General features: G+C 47.9%; 1 protein-coding gene across 3 annotated transcripts in view; it reads right to left on the bottom strand.

Annotated features, from left to right (window-relative positions):
• The window catches only part of LOC142071823 (uncharacterized), an 83108-nt gene extending 62364 nt beyond the window's left edge, over positions 1-20744 (bottom strand). For 2 of the 3 annotated variants that reach the window (XR_012667996.1, XR_012667998.1), the window contains exons 1-2: positions 20498-20744; positions 19573-19705 (exon numbers count right to left, since the gene is read on the bottom strand). Coding sequence is in view for 1 of the 3 variants with exons in the window: in XM_075127411.1 (XP_074983512.1) it covers positions 15308-16480 (1173 nt within the window). In the remaining 2 variants the exon portion in view is untranslated. Of the gene's footprint in view, positions 1-11718; positions 19706-20497 lie in introns of those variants that run through there. The other variant, XM_075127411.1, reaches the window with a different exon arrangement.
• Between the last annotated feature and the right edge of the window lie 44 nt (positions 20745-20788).

The raw sequence follows: 20788 nt of genomic DNA, 5'->3' as shown, positions 1-20788 counted from the left end.
GGAAATCATGCCTCACCAATCTACTAGAATTCTTTGAGGGGGTCAACAAGCATGTGGACAAGAGGGACCCAGTGGATACAGTGTGCTTGGACTTTCAGAAAGCCTTTGACAAGGTCCCTCACAAAAGGCTTTTCAGCAAAGTAGGCAGTCATGGGATAAGAGGGAAGGTACTCATGATTCAGTAACTGGTTAAAAGATAGAAAACAAAAGGGTAGGAATAAATGGCTGGCTTTCACAGTGAAGAGCTAAATGGTGGGGTCCCCCAGGGAGCTGTACTGGGGCCAGTGCTAGTCAATAAATGATCTGGAAAAAGGGGTAAGAAGTTAGGTGTCAAAGCTTGCAGATGATACAAAATTACTCGAGGTAGTAAAGTTCAAAGCCGCCTGTGAAGAGTTATGAAGGGATCTCACAAAACTGGGCAACAAAATGTCAGGTGAAATTCACTGTTGATAAGTAGTGCACAGAGGAAAACATAATCCCAGATATACGTACAAAACGGTGGGGTAGCTGTTACCACTCAAGAGAGAAATCCTGGGGTCACTATAGATAGTTCTCTGAAAACATCCACTCAATGTGCAGCTGCTGTCAAAAAAAGCTACCAATGTTGGGAACCACTGGGAAAGGTATAGATAAGAAGTAAATATCATAATGCCACTATATAAAGCCATGGTACACATATTTTGAATACTGCATGCAATTCTGGTTGTTCCATCTCCATCTAATTTGATATATTAGATTTGGAAAAGAGAGAGAGAGAGAGATGGGCAACAAAATGATGAGGGGTATGGAACACCTTCCCCTTGAGTAGAGATTAAAGAGACTGGGGCTGTTTAGCTGTCTCTTTTCCAAGATGGTTGAGCAGCGCCGGATTATTACATTCTGAGGCCCTAAGCTATGTCAAGTGTAAGAGGCCCCCTGCCATAAAAAAATGAATTTATTATTTTCATAGAAAGGACATTGGATATATAAAACCAAAACCCTCATATTTGCATATATACAGAAAGGCGAAGTTGTAAAAAATAAAATAATAATCTTCATTTTCAGCAGCCCTCTCTGTAACAATGACATCATGACAGAAATAAATTTTAGACAAAATTTTTGAACTAATTGCATGTAAATAAAGTAGAAACAAACAATACAATATAAAAAATACAAAATAAAAAAATACAGTAAATAATACAATTTACTAGAAGAGTTCTCAGGAAATTTGTCTTCTCTGTTGGCATCTAAATTGTGGAATTCCTTGTCTGAATACGCAATGAGACTCTTAGAAGACATAAGGTGGCAATAGACAATACAAGAGGCAATGGAGGATATAGGATGGGGATAACCCAGAAGCTTAAAGCTCACCTGTTAGTTCTATTGATATAAAATACACCTAGGTAATAAGCAAACCATCAAAAAACTGTATGTGGGTTGTATTTTTCCAATAAATTGATTTCTTTTGTTTTCATAGACGGTTATGCTGAATTACCTAATATTGGTACTAAAATAAGTATCAAAAAGTTTTTATTGAAACCAGTAAAATTAATTCTGTATTATAAATATTGAGATTTATATATCTATACAAAAATAATATTTTATTAATATATATATATGCTAAAAACCTGTATTTTACCAGGATATTTCTGAGAAATTTAGTGCTATTTTTTCTATGTTCTCACAGGAAAATGAGAGGATATATAATTTTTTTTACACCATGAACAAGGGAATTATCTTTCTTTTCATATGAATAAATGAAAAAAACACTTGATTAATTTTGGTAGGGAAATACAAAGTTTATCCAGACTATATATAAAATATATTTACAAATGTTTATTCCCATTTAATTTTTGCTACGAAACAATGAACTGTTGGGATTTTTCTTTTGCCATACTATAAAAATACAATGCATTATGCATATATGATGTGATTTATAAGTCTGTAGAAGCATTTGTACAGAGCACACGACCCGTAATAAAATATGATCTTGCGCGCTCCAAAGCCGCCGAGCAGAAAATCCCAGTCTGTTTTCTAGGCTGATATTTCTCTTTGCATTCGCTTCTCTATCCTCTGTTTCCCCCAGGGCCACTAATTAAACTTGAGTAAACACCTCGGACACACAGAGTGACAACAAGCTGTTTGTGCAAAAGAGAAAAAAGATTTACTAGAAAAAAGACTGGTAATCTCTAGACAGGCATTGAGGAAAAACTAACCTATATTCAAGGAAAAATAATGATTATTGGCTTTCATAGAATCATAGAATATCAGGGTTGGAAGGGACTTCAGGAGGTCATTTTGTCCAACCCCCTGTTCAAAGCAGGACCAATCCCCAACTAAATCATCCCAGCCAGGGCTTTGTCAAGCCTGACCTTAAAAATATCTAAGGAAGGAGATTCCACCACCTCCCTAGGTAACGCATTCCAATGTTTCACTACCCTCCTAGTGAAAAAGTCTTTCCTAATATCCAACCTAAACCTCCCCCACTGCAACTTGAGACCATTACTCCTTGTTCTGTCATCAGCTACCACTGAGAACACTCTAGATCCATCCTCTTTGGAACCCCCTTTCAGGTAGTTGAAAGCAGCTATCAAATCCCCCCTCATTCTTCTCTTCCACAGAATAAACAATCCCAGTTCCCTCAGCCTCTCCTCGTAAGTCATGAGTTCCAGTCCCCTAATCATTTTTGTTGCCTTCCACTAGACTCTTCCCAATTTTTTCCACATCCTTCTTGTAGTGTGGGACCCAAAACTGGACACACTACTCCAGATGAGGCCTCACCAATGTCGAATAGAGGGGAACGATCATGTCCCTCGATCTGCTGGCAATGCCCCTACCTATACATCCCAAAATGTCATTGGCCTTCTTGGCAACAAGGGCACACTGTTGACTCATATCCAGCTTCTCGTCCACTGTAACCCCTAGGTCCTTTTCTGCAGAACTGCTGCCGAGCCATTCGGTCCCTAGTCTGTAGCGGTGCATAGGATTCTTCCGTCCTAAGTGCAGGACTCTGCACTTGTCCTTGTTGAACCTCCTCAGATTTCTTTTGGCCCAATCCTCTAATTTGTCTAGGGTGCTCTGTATCCTATCCCTACCCTCCAGCATATCTACCACTCCTCCCAGTTTAGTGTCATTTGCAAACTTGCTGAGGGTGCAATCCACACCATCCTCCAGATCATTTATGAAGATATTGAACAAAACCGGCCTCAGGACCGACCCTTGGGGCACTCCACTTGATACTGGCTGCCAACTAGACATGGAGCCATTGATCACTACCCTTTGAGCCAGACAATCTAGCCAACTTTCTATCCACCTTATAGTCCATTCATCCGGCCCATACTTCTTTAGCTTGCTGGCAAGAATACTGTGGGAGACAGTGTCAAAAGAAAAGGAGTACTTGTGGCACCTTAGAGACTAACCAATTTATTGGAGCATAAGCTTTCGTGAGCTACAGCTCACTTAAAAGCTTTGCTAAAGTCAAGGAACAACACGTCCACCGCTTTCCCCTCATCCACAGAGCCAGTTATCTCATCATAGAAGGCAATTAGATTAGTCAGGCATGACTTGCCCTTGGTGAATCCATGCTGACTCTTCCTGATCACTTTCCTCTCCTCTAAGTGCTTCAGAATTGATTCCTTGAGGACCTGCTCCATGATTTTTCCAGGGACTGAGGTGAGGCTGACTGGCCTGTAGTTCCCAGGATCCTCCTTCTTCCCTTTTTTAAAGATGGGCACTACATTAGCCTTTTTCCAGTCGTCCGGGACTTCCCCCGATCACCATGAGTTTTCAAAGATAATGGCCAATGTCTCTGCAATCACATCCGCCAACTCCTTTAGCACTCTCGGATGCAGCGCATCCAGCCCCATGGACTTGTGCTCGTCCAGCTTTTCTAAATAGTCCCGAACCACTTCTTTCTCCACAGAGGGCTGGTCACCTCCTCCCCATGCTGTGCTGCCCTGTGCAGCAGTCTGGGAGCTGACCTTGTTCGTGAAGACAGGGGCAAAAAAAGCATTGAGTACATTAGCTTTTTCCACATCCTCTGTCACTAGGTTGCCTCCCTCATTCAGTAAGGAGCCCACACTTTCCTATATATAGCCTATCATAATAGCCTATAAGTCATAGCCTATAAGTCATATATGCACATAGTTTGAAATAACTTGCTCACCAAGTACTCAGAATATTTTGATATATATGTATATTTTCCTTCACTTCTCTCAAAACCCTATATTTATCCCTTCGTCCGCACTTTCTGATATTTACTGTGAAGGTTCCTGAAACTGACGGAGGGAAGCCAACACAAATTTATCCTCCCCAAGGTCCACTCGACCCAAGTCCATAAGATGATCGCCTGCAAACTCAGTCGTGTGAAGCATGGATAACGCATGGAGCAGCAAGCGGTGTGCGCACTAAAATACACAATTGTCCGTCTGTACAGACCAAAAGGAGAAAGACCCCACTAACATACGAGTAGGAGCATGGCAGGATGGCTTCACGACCCTGCTGTCTCCGACTTCACATTTTTCCCGATTTTATCGGCAGCGAGATTATTTATTTATTTAAATGTTCTGAAGGCACGGTCAGAATTTTACCAGTAGCAGCTGACCAACAAAAGGCTGCCTTAGGAGACTGATGGAAGACTTACATGTAGAAATACTAATTTTACAAGTACAATTATCGTTTCTTTCTCAGCCCTGGCCTCCCATCTGTCAATAATGAACAATTAGTGAAGGGTAAAAGTAGAGTAAGGGTATGTGTGTAGCCAGATGTGTATATTTTTGTCTGTAGCGAGGTGGTCACCCTACTCCTGCCGGGAGGGGTTAAAAGCAGCCCTGGGGTAAGGCTGTGGCTGGGGAAGGCTGAATGGAGAAGCAGGGCCCAGCTGGCCCTTTTAAGAGGGCAGTGGGCCAGGAGTAGACAGTCTCTCTCTGTCTCTAGAGGGAGAAAGGCCTGGCTGCTGGGAAGCTGAACAGAGTACCTGAGGGGAACAGGCTGGGGAATAGGGCAAGGGAGCTGGGGAGCTCCCGCCTTGAAAACCCCCAGGCTGCAGCCTTGTCAAAGGCCAGAAAGATACTGGGGTGCAAGGGTGCAGCCCAGGGTAGGCAGAGGCAGCCGGTCCAAACCCCCCTTGCCTGTGATGAGTGGCTTATACAGACTGCAGTTGGCCCCAGTGAAAGGGGGCTAGATGGTGACTGGCAGTAGCCACTGAGGTGAGGTGGGGATAGTGGGTGGGGGTTCCCCTGGGTGGGGAGACCCAGAGCGCGGGTGTACTGCCACTGGGCAGCGCCTGAGGACAAGGGGCACCGGGTCCGGGAAGGACACAGGGGCCAGTGGCAGCGAGGCACCAGCCTGCAGAGGGTACTCTGGGTCAAAAGAGCTAATTCCCAGGATGACCGACAGGAGGCACCGCAGGGGTGGGTCTCGCCCCGTGACATTGTAATATTTGAATTAAAATGTCTATATTTAGAAAGAATCTTCCTTTTCCCATATCTCCTTTATTTATCAACCGATTTTGATAAAATTTGAAATGGAGTCATTTTTTTTCTTTTTTAGAGGCCCCTCATATTGCGAAATCCTAAACTGTAGCTTAGTTAGTTTATACCTTGATTCAGCATTGTGGGTGGGTGGGCTGGGGACATGATAGAAATTTATAAAATCATGACTGGTGTGGAGAAAGTAAATAAGGAAGCATTATTTACTCCTTCACATAACACAAGAACTAGGAGTCACCCAAAGAAATTAATAGGCAGTGGGTTTAAAACAAAACAAAAGGAAGTACTTCTTCACACAATGCACAGTCAACCTGTGGAACCCGTTGCCAGGGGATGTTGTGAAGGCCAAAAGCATAACTGGGTTAAAAATTTTTTAATAGCTTCAATATGGCTGTGAGAGTAATTAACCATAGGAACAATTTATCAAGGGTCACGGTGGATTCTCCATCACTGACAACTTTTAAATCAAGATAGGATATTTATCTAAAAGACCGTCTCTAGGAATTATTTGGGGAAGTTCTATAGCCAGAAGGTCAGACTGGATCACAATGGTCCCTTCTGGCCTTGGGATCTATAGAGAAGACATAAGAATGGCCACACTGGGTCAGACTGATGGTCCATCTAGCCCAGTGTCCTGTCTTCCAACAGTGGCCAATGCCAGGTGCCCCAGAGGGAATGAACGGACAGGAATCATCCAGTGATCCATTCCCTGACCCAGCATTTGGCAGTCAGGGGGTAGGGATACCCAAAACTTGGGGTTGCCTCCCTGCCCATCCTGGCTGATAGACATTGATGGACCTGCCCTCCATGAACTGATCTAATTCTTCACTGTAGGTGTGTTTAGTACCTAGCACAGGTTCCCTGAATTGAAGCCTTTAAGCACTACTGCAATTCCTACCATAAAGAGAGTCTTGTGGAGACTGCAGCATTTGCTTCTGTTCACATTAACCTCTTATTTCATGCTGTGCCTTAGAGGGCCATGCTGAAGGGACAGGGGCTGCATTTTGTCAGTGTGCTACTGTCATCCTAAAATGACAATTGTTAACATTCTATCATTGCGATCTCACCATTTATATACCATCCCAATGTGCAGCAATACAGGAGATACAGAGAGGGGCCACAGGAATTAGCTCACTTTCACAATCAGCATGAATCTGGAGTAGGCCATTCAGTGCTGTAGGCCTTAGCCCAAAACTCCTCATTTTTTCTTTTTGTGATGCTCTGATGCAGCGTTCCAGGCCAACGCCAATTACTGATTATTAGGGCCTCATCGCAAGGTGCTGGCAGATCAAGAAATCTCCTAGCTTCAATAGACAAAAATAGTAGACTAAAAGAGCGCTATACACATTGGCAAACAGAACTAAAGCATATAATGGCAGCTGTTTACTTTTGCCATGTGTCCTCCTTATCTCAGGAAGAGTGGGTACATTGCGCCAGTGTACTGTATTCAGTATGACAATGCTCTTCTACTTTCTACTATTCAGCCCCCCGCCCCCCCCCCCACAATCTCTCTCTTTAATTTTTTTCATCTTACTCTGCTTTGTTTTATGCATTTACCAGGACTTCCTTTCAGTTCAGCTGGTCATATATGTATTACTCCAAACTAGCTATATGGCAAATAATATTTTAGTTTTAGAATAGAAGTGGATACAAATGTTATTAAAATCACCTTTAAATAAGATTACCACCAATTTGGTCATAACTTGAATATTTAATTATATGAAGAAATGTAACTGTACAGGATTAGAGCCATCTTTCTATCAAAAGAGAAGTGGACTAGGCTGCAGTATGTACAATACCATAGAGGCAAGGAGATTGCAGTAATATGTCACAGTATTTGTGGTACCATATGGATAAAAACAGAAGCCTAAAGCTTCTCATTCCATATTTAGGTGCCTAAATAAGAAGCTGAATTTTCCAGTGCTGAGCACTTAATAGGACTACTCATGTGCTCAAGTTTAAGCACTGTGCTGTATCGGCGCCTGAGTTCTCTCAGTGGAGACTCAAGCCCAGCTCCTGTGCAGGGCCAGGTGCCACCCACTGGGAGAGAAAAGAATCCACACATTTCCTGGGGGTGTCCTTAACTAGCTTTCATGTTTTTTTTCCTTTTTCCCTGAGCTGCATGGCTCTCATCTCCGGTGCCTTGGGCCATGCTCCCTGCAGTCCCGTTTCTTTACACTCTATGGTCGGTTTTGAATGATAGAGATGTAATGGAACCCTTTATCATATGAGAATGCAGGTTGAGGTTACACCAGCATGCCAGCAATGCTGTATTTGATCAGGTGTACTGTCTGGGGTGAAAGTATAATAGTCTCTCCTATTGTCCCCTATAGCTAGGGTGACCATATTTCCCAAAGGGAAAACAGGACACCATGAGGGGCTGGCCTGAGCCACTCGCCTGTGCCCTGCCCCCTACCCCTCTTTCCTCGCACGGGGCTAGAATCACTGCTTACCTGAGCCCTGCCTGCTTTCACATACAAGACTGGGGCTGGTGTTGCTGCTTGCCCAAGCCCTGCCTGCCCCTTGAGTGAGGCTGCGGCTGGAGTCACTGATCTCTTGACCCCTGACTGCCCCCCCGCCCGAGCCCTGCTTCCCCCCTGGCATGGGGCTGGCATTGCCCCTCCGTACCCCACTTTTTTGACACAAGTTGGCATTTGTCCTGTTTGCTCTTGCCAATTGATCAAGTTGGCAAGAGCAAACAGGACAAATGCCCAGTTTTGCCAAAAAAGTTGGGACGGCCAGGACAGGGCTTAAAAAAAGGGACTGTCCTGGCCAAAATGGGACATATGGTCACCTACCTATATCTGCCAAAATCTCTCTCCCTTCCACTCTTCCTCACCCACCTCCAGCTCAAATCTAGCTCTAGAGTTATTTCCCAGTTTCATCTTTCAAAGCCAACTGTCAGAAATGTCGTTGTGCTCTTGCCTTCCCAGTAACCAGTCTGAAATGTCAAGGAGACAGGATCCTGGGTTGCCGGTCAATTGTCCCTGGCTCAGGGGATTAATCTGAATCCAGCTTTGTTGGCTTTTAAAGAGACAGGGCTTTTATTTTCTTAATCCTCCCCTTTTCCCTGCACTATATCAAATATGAACTACTGACTGATTTCAATCAGTCGTACTGTTCTAGGGAATGGTATCTGTTAGAATTCTATAGGATAGTTCAAATAAACATAGGAAAGGTATCTCTATTTAATTCAATTTCTGTAGAATTATATTAAATGTCCATAGACCATTATTGGTTTAATCCCTTCCCTATTTAACTCTATAAACCTTTTTGGCAAGAGGGCAAAACACAGAGTAACCATGGTGTTATTTCCTGCTGCTATGTAGTGATAGTTATATCATAGAATCATTACATCATGAAGCATCATTTCCTGACACATTGCAACACTAACTTCAGAAAGCCATGTCACATCAAGGGGGCTCCGACAACAGGGCGAGGAATGTGTAGGTGAACAACGTTTTACAGTCCACTCTGACTCCATTTAATGCAAAAATCTCTCTTCAGCTCTGCAAATGCAAGCACTGTTCAGCTAAATGGACCAAAAAGGTAAGTGCAAGTAGTGCTTGTCTCTTCTGTTACACAAGCTTTCAGTCTAGCAGACAGAAATGAACTTTTTAAAAGTGGGAAAATCCTGAAGCTTTTACTCAGCCAAAACTCCCTTTGACTACAACAGGGGACAAATCCAAGTCAATGGGAAGCCTCTGGGGTTCGACTGTGTGCTTAATTACCCAACTTTCACAAAAATCTCACCTGATCATTTTATTAATTAGTAAATTGCTCTTAATAGTTTAAGACTTAGGGGGAGATTTTCAAGACCCCTAAAGGATTTAGGTGCATACATCCCCTAGGAAGTGGGGGATTTATGCTGCTATACACCGTAGGCGCTTTTGAGACAAATGAATAGGCAGCAAATTTCATTTTGCCTGGTTGGATTTATCTAGGCTGAAGGCCTTCGATGCGGACACTCTTACTCTCTCTGAGTGAGTGAGCTGGACCTGTGAACTCAAGTGCCATTTGTTATGTATCCAGCACCTGAATCTGCACCCAGATTTCCAGTCCCATTATTTTAGTTCTCTAATTCAGTAGGTAACTAGTGCTGCCCCCTTTGGCTTAAAACAAAAACAGGAGGAGACCAATACAAACTAAACTCCATGGCCCGGGTTCTTGGAGCCACAGGTGCTGATGGATCTATACAGAGATTATTCTGCAGTAACCACAGTTCCTGGGTTACGTTGCCTTTGCAGAGAGACTCTGATGGGCTGTACGCTCCGGCCATTGCTGAGCTGTGGACTGCTCCTAGAAAGCAGTGCCTTTGAGCATCGCTGAGAGCAGTATGGCGTCTGCTTGCTGCCTTTACCTATTGCCTCTCCCTGCGGCAGAGCGCACCCTCTCCTGTGAGGGCTGGCTGGCAAGAGCTGCCACTTCATGAGAGCAAGGCAGCTGGAGCCCAGCAGCCCTGTTACAGGCATTGGGCCCCAGGGGCGATTGGCATAGATAAAACCCTATTACGCTCATCCCATCTGCCCTCCTCTTTAGCACATACCAGGGGCCCTTACCCGCTGATTCCTGCACTAAGCCCGTAACTTCTGTTGGAGCTAGAGCATATCTTTTAGATAGACCACTCTTGTATCAAACACACCACGGTGAGGGGTTTAGCGCTAAAATCGACCTCGCTGGGTCGAATTTGGGGTAGTGTGGATACAATTCAATGGTATTGGCCTCCAGGAACTATCCCAGAGTCCTCTGTTGTGACTGCTCTGGACAGCACTCTCAACTCTGATGCACTGGCCAGGTAGACAGGAAAAGCTCCACGAACTTTTGAATTTCATTTCCTGTTTGGCCAGCGTGGTGAGCTGATCAGCACAGGTGACCATGCAGAGCTCATCAGCACAGGTGACCATGGAGTCCCAGAACTGCAAAAGAGCTCCAGAATGGACCAAACGGGAGGTACTGGATGCTTTTTTTGCTTCTGTCTTCACAAACAAGGTCAGCTCCCAGACTACTGCACTGGGCAGCACAGCATGGGGAGGAGGAGACCAGCCCAATGTGGAGAAAGAAATGGTTCGGGACTATTTACAAAAGCTGGATGATCACAAGTCCATGGGGCCAGATGCGCTGCATCCGAGAGTCCTAAAGGAGTTGGCGGATGTGATTGCAGAGCCATTGGCCATTATCTTTGAAAACTCATGGCGATCGGGGGAAGTCTTGGATGACTGGAAAAGGCTAATGTAGTGCCCATCTTTAAAAAAGGGAAGGAGGAGGATCCTGGGAACTACAGGCCAGTCAGCCTCACCTCAGTCCCTGGAAAAATCACGGAGCAGGTCCTCAAGGAATCAATTCTGAAGCACTTAGAGGAAAGGAAAGTGATCAGGAAGAGTCAGCATGGATTCACCAAGGGCACCCTTCTTCACTAGGAGGGTGGTGAAACACTGGAATGCGTTACCTAGGGAGGTGGTGGAATCTCCTTCCTTAGAAGTTTTTAAGGTCAGGCTTGACAAAGCCTTGGCTGGGATTATTTAGTTGGGGATTGGTCCTGCTTTGAGCAGGGGGTTGGACTAGATGACCTCCTGAGGTCCCTTCCAACCCTGATATGAGCCCCATACATGCCGCTTCTATGATGAGCTGCAGGCAATTCTAAGGGGGGCCCCCTAAGACTACTCGACCCCTGTCCAGGGACACCTGCAACGGGGGAGTCTCACACAACAGGGTGAGGATTGTGTGGATGAGGAGGAGGAGGTGGTGGTTGAGGATAGTGCACAGTAGGCAAGCGGAGAATCCTTTCTCCCCAGCAGCCAGGAACTGTTCATTACCCATGGAGCATGCTGAGAGGAGGCAGGTTGCAATGCTGAGCCTAATGGGGGAGCAAACTAATATGCTTAGGCATCTGGTGGAGCTTCAGGAAAGGCAGCAGGAGCACAGACCACCACTGCAGCCCCTGTGTAACCGCCTGCCCTCCTCCCCAAGTTCCATATCCTCCTCACACAGACGCACAAGAACGTGGTGGGTGAAGGCTACAGGCACCCAGCCACTCCACCCCAGAGGATTCCCCAAGCACCAGAAGGCTGGCATTCAATAAGTTTTGAACTGTAGTGGGGCCTTGTCCTTCCCTTCCCCCCTTATCCACCACCCCACCCGGTGCTTCCCTCCTCACTCACCCCTCCTGGGCTACACCTGCAAGTTTTCCCCCTATTTGTATGATGAATTAATAAAGAATGCATGATTTTGAAACAATAATGACTTTATTGCCTCTGAAAGTGGGAGGTCGGTTGGCTTACAGGGAAGTAGAGTGAATCAAGGGGGCGGGTTTTCATCATGGAGAAACAAACAGAACTGTCAAACCGTAGCCTAGCCAGTCATGAACTGGTTTTCAAAGCTTCTCTGATGTGCAGGGTGCCCAGCTGTGCTCTTCTAATGGCCCTGATGTCTGGCTGCATGTAATCAGCCGCCAGGTGATTTGCCTTACCCTCCCACCCCGCCATAAATGTCTCCCCCTTACTCACAGATATTGTGGAACACACAGCAAGCAGCATTAAAAATGGGAATATTGGTTTTGCTGAGGTCTAAACAAGTCAGTAAACAGTGCCAGCGAACTTTTAGATGTCCAAATGCACATTCTACCACCATTCTGCACTTGCTCAGCCTATAGTTGAACTGCTCCTGACTACTGTCCAGGGTGCCTGTGTATGGCTTCATGAGCCATGGCAGTAAGGGGTAGGCTGGGTCCCCAAGGATAACTATAGGCATTTCAACATCCCCAACGATAATTTTCTGGTCTGGGAAGTAAGTCCCTTGCTGCAGCTGTTCATACAGACCAGATTTCCTGAAGATGCAAGCGTCATGCGCCTTTCCCAGCTATCCCATGTTGATGTCGGTGAAACATCCCTTGTGATCCACCAGTGCTTGCAGCACCATTAAAAAGTACCTCTTTCGGTTTATGTACTGGCTGCCTTGGTGGTCTGGTCCCAAGTTTGGGATACGCATTCCGTCTATCGCCCCACCACAGTTAGGGAACCCCATTGTGGAAAAGCCATCCACTATGACCTGCACATTTCCCAGAGTCACTACCCTTGATAGCAGCAGCTCAATGATTGCGTTGGCTACTTGCATCACAGCAGCCCTCACAGTAGATTTACCCACTCCAAATTGATTCCCGACTGACCGGTAGCTGTCTGGCGTTGCAAGCTTACACAGGGCTATCGCCACTCGCTTGTGAACTGTGAGGGCTGCTCTCATCTTGGTATTCTGGCGCTTCAGGGTAGGGGAAAGCAAGTCACAAAGTTCCATGAAAGTGCCCTTACGCATGCGAAAGTTTTGCAGCCATTGAGAATCATCCCAGACCGGCAACATTATGTGTTTGTTTCCCGAGCCCAGAATCGGCATGCCACAGCATGGACCTGCCCCATTACCACCATGATGCCCACAATGCCAGGGCCCGTGCTTTGAGAGAAGTCTGCGTCCATGTCCTCATCACTATCCGGAACGCCCTGTCGTCGCCTCCTCGCCTGCTTTTGCAGGTTCTGCTCATACTGCGTGTAATGCGCAAGGTGTTTAGAATGCTCACAACCGCAGCGGTGAGCTGAGCGGGCTCCATGCTTGCCGTGGTGTGGTGTGAGCAGGAGAGCAGAGTTGCAGCGGAAGCAGTGGATGACAACGGATGCCACGAGAATAGATATTTATACAGAACAACTAATCGTCCTCATCCACCACTTCTGCTGCAACTCTGCTCTCCTGGTGCCATGAATCCACCTCGCAGGTCCTCTTGTTGTTCTGTATAAATGCCAAGGTCCGGCAGACAGCAGCGTGCCATTAAAAATTGGCTTGCGTGCCGTGTTTGGCACGCGTGCCATAGGTTGCCGACCCCTGGTCTATACTATCAAGTATCAGGGGGTAGCTGTGTTAGTCTGTATCCACAAAAAGAACGAGGAGTCCGGTGGCACCTTAAAGACTAACATTTATTTGGGCATAAGCTTTTGTGGATGGTTCCGGCTTTAGGCAGCCGCTCCCGACCCGGTGGCCAAGGTAAGATACTTTGGCCATCCCCACCTTGCACTTCTCAGCTTGTATGGTCAGCCCAGCCTCCTGGAGTCGGTCCAGCACTTGTTTAACCTGGGACACATGGTCCTCCCAGGTCTGGCTAAAGACACAGATGTCATCAATGTATGCCACAGCAAAACTCTCCATCCCCCTCAGTAGCTGATCCACCAGGCGCTGGAAGGTAGCAGGCGCCCCCTTGAGGCCGAAAAGCAGTGCCAGGAACTCATAGAGCCCCAGAGGGGTGATAAAAGCATATTTCAGTCTGGCATCTGCATCCAGTGGCACTTGCCAGTAGCCCTTTGTAAGATCCATAGTGGTAAGGTAGTGAGCTCCTCCCAGCTTCTCTAGGAGCTCATCAGGCCTGGGCATGGAGTAGGTATCAGACACGGTGATGGCATTAAGCTTCCGATAATCCACACAGAACCAGATCAATCGATCCTTTTTGGGGACCAACACCACAGGAGAGGCCCAAGGGCTAGAAGATGGCTGGATCACCCCCAAAGCCAGCATGTCACTGACCTCTCTTTCCAGGTCCTGAGCAGTTTTCCCTGTGTCTCGGAAGGGAGAGCATCTTATAGGATGATGCGATCCTGTCTCCATCCGGTGGACAGTCAGATTAGCGAGTCCAGGCTGGTTGGAAAACAGCTGTTGGTACAAATGCAGCACCCCTCTGATCTCAGCTTGCTGGGCAGGTGTTAACTGATCAGAGAGGGGAACTGTTTCCATGGAGGAGCCAGCTCCTGTCTCAAGGAATAGATCTACTGAAGGGTCATCTCCCTGCTCCTCCCAATGCCTACACACGGCCAAAACCACATTCCCCCTGTCATAATATGGCTTCATCATATTAATATGGTACACCTAGTGGCGGTGTGCCCGGTTAGACAGTTCCACCACATAGTTTACCTCATTTAGTTGCTTGACAACCTTGAAAGGGCTTTCACAGGCAGCTTGTAGTTTGTTTTTTCTCACGGGGGAGGAGAACCATCACCTGGTCCCCGGTGGCATAGGCGTGGGCCCGCGCCCTGCGGTTATACCAGACCTTCTGCTTCCTCTGGGCTCTGGTCAGATTCTCCTTGGCCAAGCCCACAAGCTCAGCAAGTCTTTCTCGGAAGGTCAAGACATACTCCATCACTGATTCTCCATTGGGAGTGGCTTTCCCCTCCCTTTCGTCTCTCATCAGGTCCAGGGGCCCCTTTATCCTTCTTCCGTATAACAGTTCAAAAGGCGAAAACCCAGTAGATTCCTGGAGCACTTCCCTGTACGCGAACAGCAGGTGAGGTAAATACTTGTCCCAATCCTGTGGGTGCTGGTTCATAAAGGTTTTCAGCATCATCCTTAGAGTTCAATTGAACCTCTCCACCAGGCCACTGGACTGGGGGTGATATGCTGAGGCCCAGATGTGCCGGAGCCCAAATTTCTCCTACAAGCATTGGAGCAGGGCTGACATGAAGTTGGATCCCTGGTCTGTCAAGACTTCCTTGGGGAACCTCACTCGGCTGAAAATGGTCAGCAGCGCATCTGCCATGGTGTCTGCTTCAATGGAAGCTAAAGGCACTGCCTCGGGGTAACGGGTAGCGAAATCTACCACCACCAGAATGTATTTCTTCCCTGACTGGGTTGTCTTTCTGAGAGGCCCCACTATGTCCACAGCCATCTTCTGAAAAGGCTCCTCTATGATGAGCAAAGGTCTCAAAGCCACTTTCCCCTTGACCCGGGCAGTATTAAAGACTCCAGTCCAGTAAAAGTTCTGTAGCAGCCTCTGCCTGGTACTCCGGATTCCCTGGTGTCCTGCGAGAGGGATGTCATGGGCCAGGTACAGTAGTTTGCAGTGACAGTTCTGGGGGACCCCATGACTCCACTTCCCCTGGGGAAGCCCATTCTTGGTACAGGAATCCCTTCTCCCACAGGAACCTCTCCTGGCAACCTCTCCCCATGGTCTGTGCTACACTGAGGCCAGCCAGGTCCCTTAGCTTCTGCAAGGAGGGATCTTTCTGCAACTCGGCCTGGAACTCAGCAGCTGGGGAAGGGATGGGGGCCTGCTCCCTCTCACTGGCTGGGTCTGAAGCCACAGCCCCTCTGAGCCTTGTCCCTGTGCACTCCCTCCCCACCAGGGTAGGGTCCTGCACCTCCAGTGAGGTACCCTCCCCGATGTCAGGGCATAGTGCCCCTCGCTGGCTCTGGCTCACAACTAAGGCGTTCTGGGGGTTGCTTAGCCAATCCTCTAGGTCACCCCCCATCAACACCTTAGTGGGCAAATGATGGTGCACCCCCATGTCTTTGGGGCCCTCCATGGCCCCCCATTTCAGATGTACCCTCGCTACAGGCACCTTGAATGGAGTCCCGCTCATGCCTGTCAGCGTCAGGTAGGTATTGGGCAATACCCGATCTGGAGCCACCATCTCGAGCTGGGCCAGCGGCACCTCAGCACCTGTGTCCCAATATCCATTGACCTTCCTTCTATCCACCTCCAGGGGAACAAGGCACTTGCTCCGCAGGGACAGCCCCGCGCCCACCCTGTAAACTGAGAACCTTGAGTCCGGAGCATCAAGCCCCCCAGCGAAGCTGGTCTGGGAAACTCCTCCCTCCTGAGCAGTTGGTAAGCTGCTAGCTCCATGTGCCTGGGAAGCCTGCCCCTCCTCCGGCTGGGTCCCTACCCAGTTAACCCTGTGAGGGTTCGATTTGCTCAGTCCATTGGTCCCCGTGAGCCAGTCAGTTGGTCCTGGTGCTGGTTGTTCCCCTGGAGAGAGGGTCTCTACATTCCCTCTTTGGGGGGTCCCAGGGTGACTCTCTCTCTGCACTGTGGTGGGCTTATTCTTTTCGGACTCCTCCGTTCCACCCCCTGACCGGCTGTCCACAAAATCGTTGGCCAGCTGCCCTGCACTCTGCAGGTCCTCTGGCTTTTTGTCCACCAACCATATCCTCAAGTCGGATGGGCAATGTTCATACAGGGGTTCCAGTACAACCAGTTTAACCATGTCCTCCTTAGTCTGGGACCCATCTGCTCACTTGTGGACATATTCCTCCATTTGGAGGATCAGTTCCAGATATGTGTCCTCAGGGGTTTTACGCTGACTCTGGAACTTTTCTGGTACGCCTCGGGAGTCATTCCAAACTTGCATAACAGGGCCTATTTGAACAGTTCATAGTCCCCTGCCTCCACCCCTTCCATTTGGTTGTACATCACTACGGCTTTGGGGTCCAGTAAGGGGGTAAGAAACCAGAGCCTGTCTGCCAGATCAACTCTGTGCAGCCCGCAGGCCTTCTCAAAGGCCATCAGGAATTCATCTATGTCCTCCCCTTCCTTAAACTGGGACAGGATGCGCTTATCAAAGTTCCATGTAGTCCTCGGTCCTTCACTCACTGCAGTGGGGGGCTCTCTGCTCCTCAACTTTGCCAACTCCCGTTCATGCTGCCGCTGTTTCTTCCAATCCTCCAGCTCTTTCAGTTTTATCTCCCTTTCCCATTCCAACCGCCTCAGCTCCAGCGATGAGGAGCTTGGCTGTGAGGATCCCCTGCTGGCCATGGGGGTCATGGTGTCCCTGGGGTTCGCCTGGATGCCTCTAGCCCCTCCCATAGCCATAGGTGGGAGGGGCCTTGGAATGCCCTCGGCAGCAGTCTGACCACTCCCAGCCCGGACAGACACCAGTGCTGGCGCTGCATCTTCCAGGCTGCTTCCCTTAGGGACAGGGATCAGCTCCTCCCAGCTATACTCCTCCTTCGGCTGGGCAATCAGCAATGCTTTGGTGGCCTTCCCTCTGCGAAGCCCTTTCTCCTTGCACAGCTCTACAAGATCTCTCTTAAAGAGATGGTTATTCATCTCCCCGCTGTTCCCAAGTTGTTGTGGACTCGCAGGCCTGTGTGCTCTCAGCTCCCCAGGGTTTCCAGGAAGAACCCCTACTGTGCCAGCCTTTCTCCAGGTCACCACATCTTTCCCAGGGTCAAGCTGCAGACTTCTCCGCCCCTAAAACCGCTTGCAGCAGTCCCCAGGGGGATCCCCTTACTGCAACAGTCCTTCTTGCTGGTCACACACTCCCAGGGGTTAAGCGTAGCTCCTCTCTGAGCCTTCAGCATGCCTGGTTCTCATTAATCCCCCTTCATTTTACTGCTCCCCAGTCACTTACTGCAGGAAGTGCCATCCATGGGGTGCAGTAGATCCCACCGCTTCCACCAGTTGTCACGGAGTGTGGAGGAGTCAGGCCCCTGCACCCCCCACTTCCTGCAACTCACTGTGACTCTCAGCCAGCCAGTAAAACAGAAAGGTTTATTAGACGAGAGGAACACAATCTAAAACAGAGCTTGTAGATACAGAAAACAGGACCCCTCAGTCAGGTCCCTCTTGGTGGGTGGGGAGCCCCCCGTGTTAGGATATAGATATTCAGGCCTGTCTGTAAAGGCCTATACTCTAAGAATTTAGGTGTATTCTTATTACTTGGCTAGCTACAGAGGTATAAAAGAAAGAATCAAAATCACTGTCTGCCAGTGTAAGGTCCTTCTCTTACTGTGACAGTCTGAGGCCCCGTTCTTAGGCTAAGGCCTTTGGCTAAGCAACAGAGGCAGCCATAAGCTGGGAAGCGACTGGTCACCTCCTCACATTCCAAACTAGTCACATTGAAATAAGGTGCTATTGGGCTGTTAGAAATACAATCCTGTCCTGATAGTGCCTATCGCCTCCAGAGAAAGGGAAGTGCCTAAAAGATGTAAAAGGAAACTTAGTTTGATAGCATCCTGCCTGGCAAGAACTCACTTATTAATAGCTGGGATGTGAAATCCTCATTTCTGTGTTGTTCTATCACTGTAGTCCCCATTTCCCTATTGTTTGTCTGCATAATCTCTGTCTGGTTCTGTGATTGTTCCTGTCTTTTGTATAATTAATTTTGCTGGATGTAAACTAATTAAGGTGGTGGGATATAATTGGTTAAATAATCATGTTACAATATGTTAGGATTGGTTAGTTAAATTTCAGTAAAATGATTGGTTAAAGTATAGCTAAGCAGAACTCAAGTTTTACTATATAGTCTGCAGTCAATCAGGAAGCGTGTGGGTGGGGAAATTGGAATTATGTTTTGCTAAAGGGGGAAAAGGGAACAGGAAATGGGGGTGGGGAAACTGGAATCATGTTTGGTTAAGGGCAGGAATGGGAACAGGGACACAGGTGTAAGGCTCTGTGGTGTCAGAGCTGGGAAGGGGGACACTAAGGAAGGAACCTGGAATCATTCTTGCTGGAAGTTCACCCCAATAAACATCGAATTGTTTGCACCTTTGGACTTAGAGTATTGTTGCTCTCTGTTCATGCGAGAAGGACCAGGGAAGTAAGTGGGTGAAGGAATAAGCCCCCTAACACCCCATCTCCCTAGCCAGCTCCAAACTGAAACCCCTTCCTGCAGCCTCCCCCAGCCCCTTCTCCAGCCTTTGTCCAGTTTCCCGGGAAGAGGGTGTTACCTGGCCCCAACCCTCTCCTGGGCTCAGGTTATGGAGGGCAGCTGCCATCGGTTACGTGCTGGCCGTCAAGTATCATCCCTCAGTGAAGTCACACCCTTATTTCCCATCTCCATCTAGTATTGGTGCAGTACCCCAGGGAAACAGAGGCACACCCCATGTTAGCAGAAGACAGTAAACTAGTAAAACTCCCATGCAACATTACCAGGTTAATACTCCCTACTCCGTTACAACTCCACTATGACCCCCGGATCCCTTTCCACAGTACTCCTTCCTAGGCAGTCATTTCCCATTTTGTATGTGTGCAACGGATTGTTCCTTCCTAAATGGAGCACTTTGCATTTGTCTTTATTGAATTTCATCCTTTTTACTTCAGGCCATTTCTCCAGTGTGTCCAGATCATTGTGAATTTTAATCCTATTCTCCAAAGCACTTGCACCCTCTCCCAGCTCGGTATCGTCCGCAAACTTTGTAAGTGAACTGTATGCCATTATCTAAATCACTGATGAAGATATTGAACAGAACCAGACCTAGACCTGATCCCTGTGGGATCCCACTCATTATGCCCTTCCAGCATGACTGTAAACCACTGACAACTCCTCTCTGGTTTTCCAACCAGGTTTGCACCCACCTTATAGCTCTGTCTAGGTTGCATTTCCCAAGGTTGCATTTGTTTATCAGGTCATGGAGACAGTATCAAAAGCTTTACTAAGGTCAAGATATACGATGTCTACTGCTTCCCCTCATCCACGAGACTTGTTACCCTGTCAAAGAAAACGATGAGGTTGTTTTGACACGATTTCTTATGTTTATGTTCTTGATTTGTTTTTGACAAATCCATGCTGACTGTAACTTTTCACCTTATTATCTTCTAGATGTTTGCAATTTGATTGCTTAATAATTTGCCCCATCATCTTTCTGGGTACAGAAGCTAAACTGACTGGTCTGTAATTTCCTGGGCTGTTCTTATAGCCCTTTTTATAGATGGGCAGTATATTTGTTGTTGTCCGGTCCTCTGGAATCTGTCCTGTCTTCCATGGTTTTTCAAAGATAATTGCTAATGGCTCAGCGATCTCCTCAGTCAGCTCCCTGAGTATTCTAGTTAGGATGCATTTCATCAGGCTCTGGGGACTCCAAGACACCTAATTTGCCCAAGTTTCAGAGTAACAGCCGTGTTAGTCTGTATTCGCAAAAAGAAAAGGAGGACTTGTGGCACCTTAGAGACTAACCAATTTATATGAGCATGAGCTTTCGTGAGCTACATCCGATGAAGTGAGCTGTAGCTCACGAAAGCTTATGCTCAAATAAATTGGTTAGTCTCTAAAGTGCCACAAGTCCTCCTTTTCTTTTTGCTAATCTGCCCAAGTAATTTTTAATTTGTTCTTTCCCTGTTTTAGCCGCTTCTGCGCCTACCTCGTTTCCACCGGCATTCACTACGCTAGATGTCCCGTCACCACCAACCTTCCTGATGAGAACCGACACAAAGAGGTCACCAAGCCCTTCTGCCAGGTCCCCAGTTCCTGTTATTGCCCCCTCCCCTTACGCCACAGGCCTACCCTGTGCTTGGCCTCCCACTTGCTTCTCATCTACTAGGAGCAGATTCGGGGGGCCGCGAGCGTGCGACGGGCAGAGGCCTGTGGGAGTGTGAGCGCGCCCCGGGCTGGCCCGGGGCGGGTGCGCAGCGGCGGGAGGCGCGGGGCCTGGTCTCCTCCCATCGCCGCTGGCGGCCGGAGGGGGCGCGGCCAGGCCGCCGTCGGGCTCGAAGAGCTCTGGCCAAACCCCGCCCCGCGTTGTTCTCCTCCGGCCTCCGCCCCCCAAGCTTTCCTCACCACAACACCAGACGTCAC

Source organism: Caretta caretta, chromosome 4 (assembly GCF_965140235.1).
Source record: "Caretta caretta isolate rCarCar2 chromosome 4, rCarCar1.hap1, whole genome shotgun sequence".
NCBI classification, from domain to species: domain Eukaryota; kingdom Metazoa; phylum Chordata; order Testudines; family Cheloniidae; genus Caretta; species Caretta caretta.
Note: the sequence above shows the minus strand (reverse complement) of the source record. Positions and strands in the feature narration are given on the sequence as shown.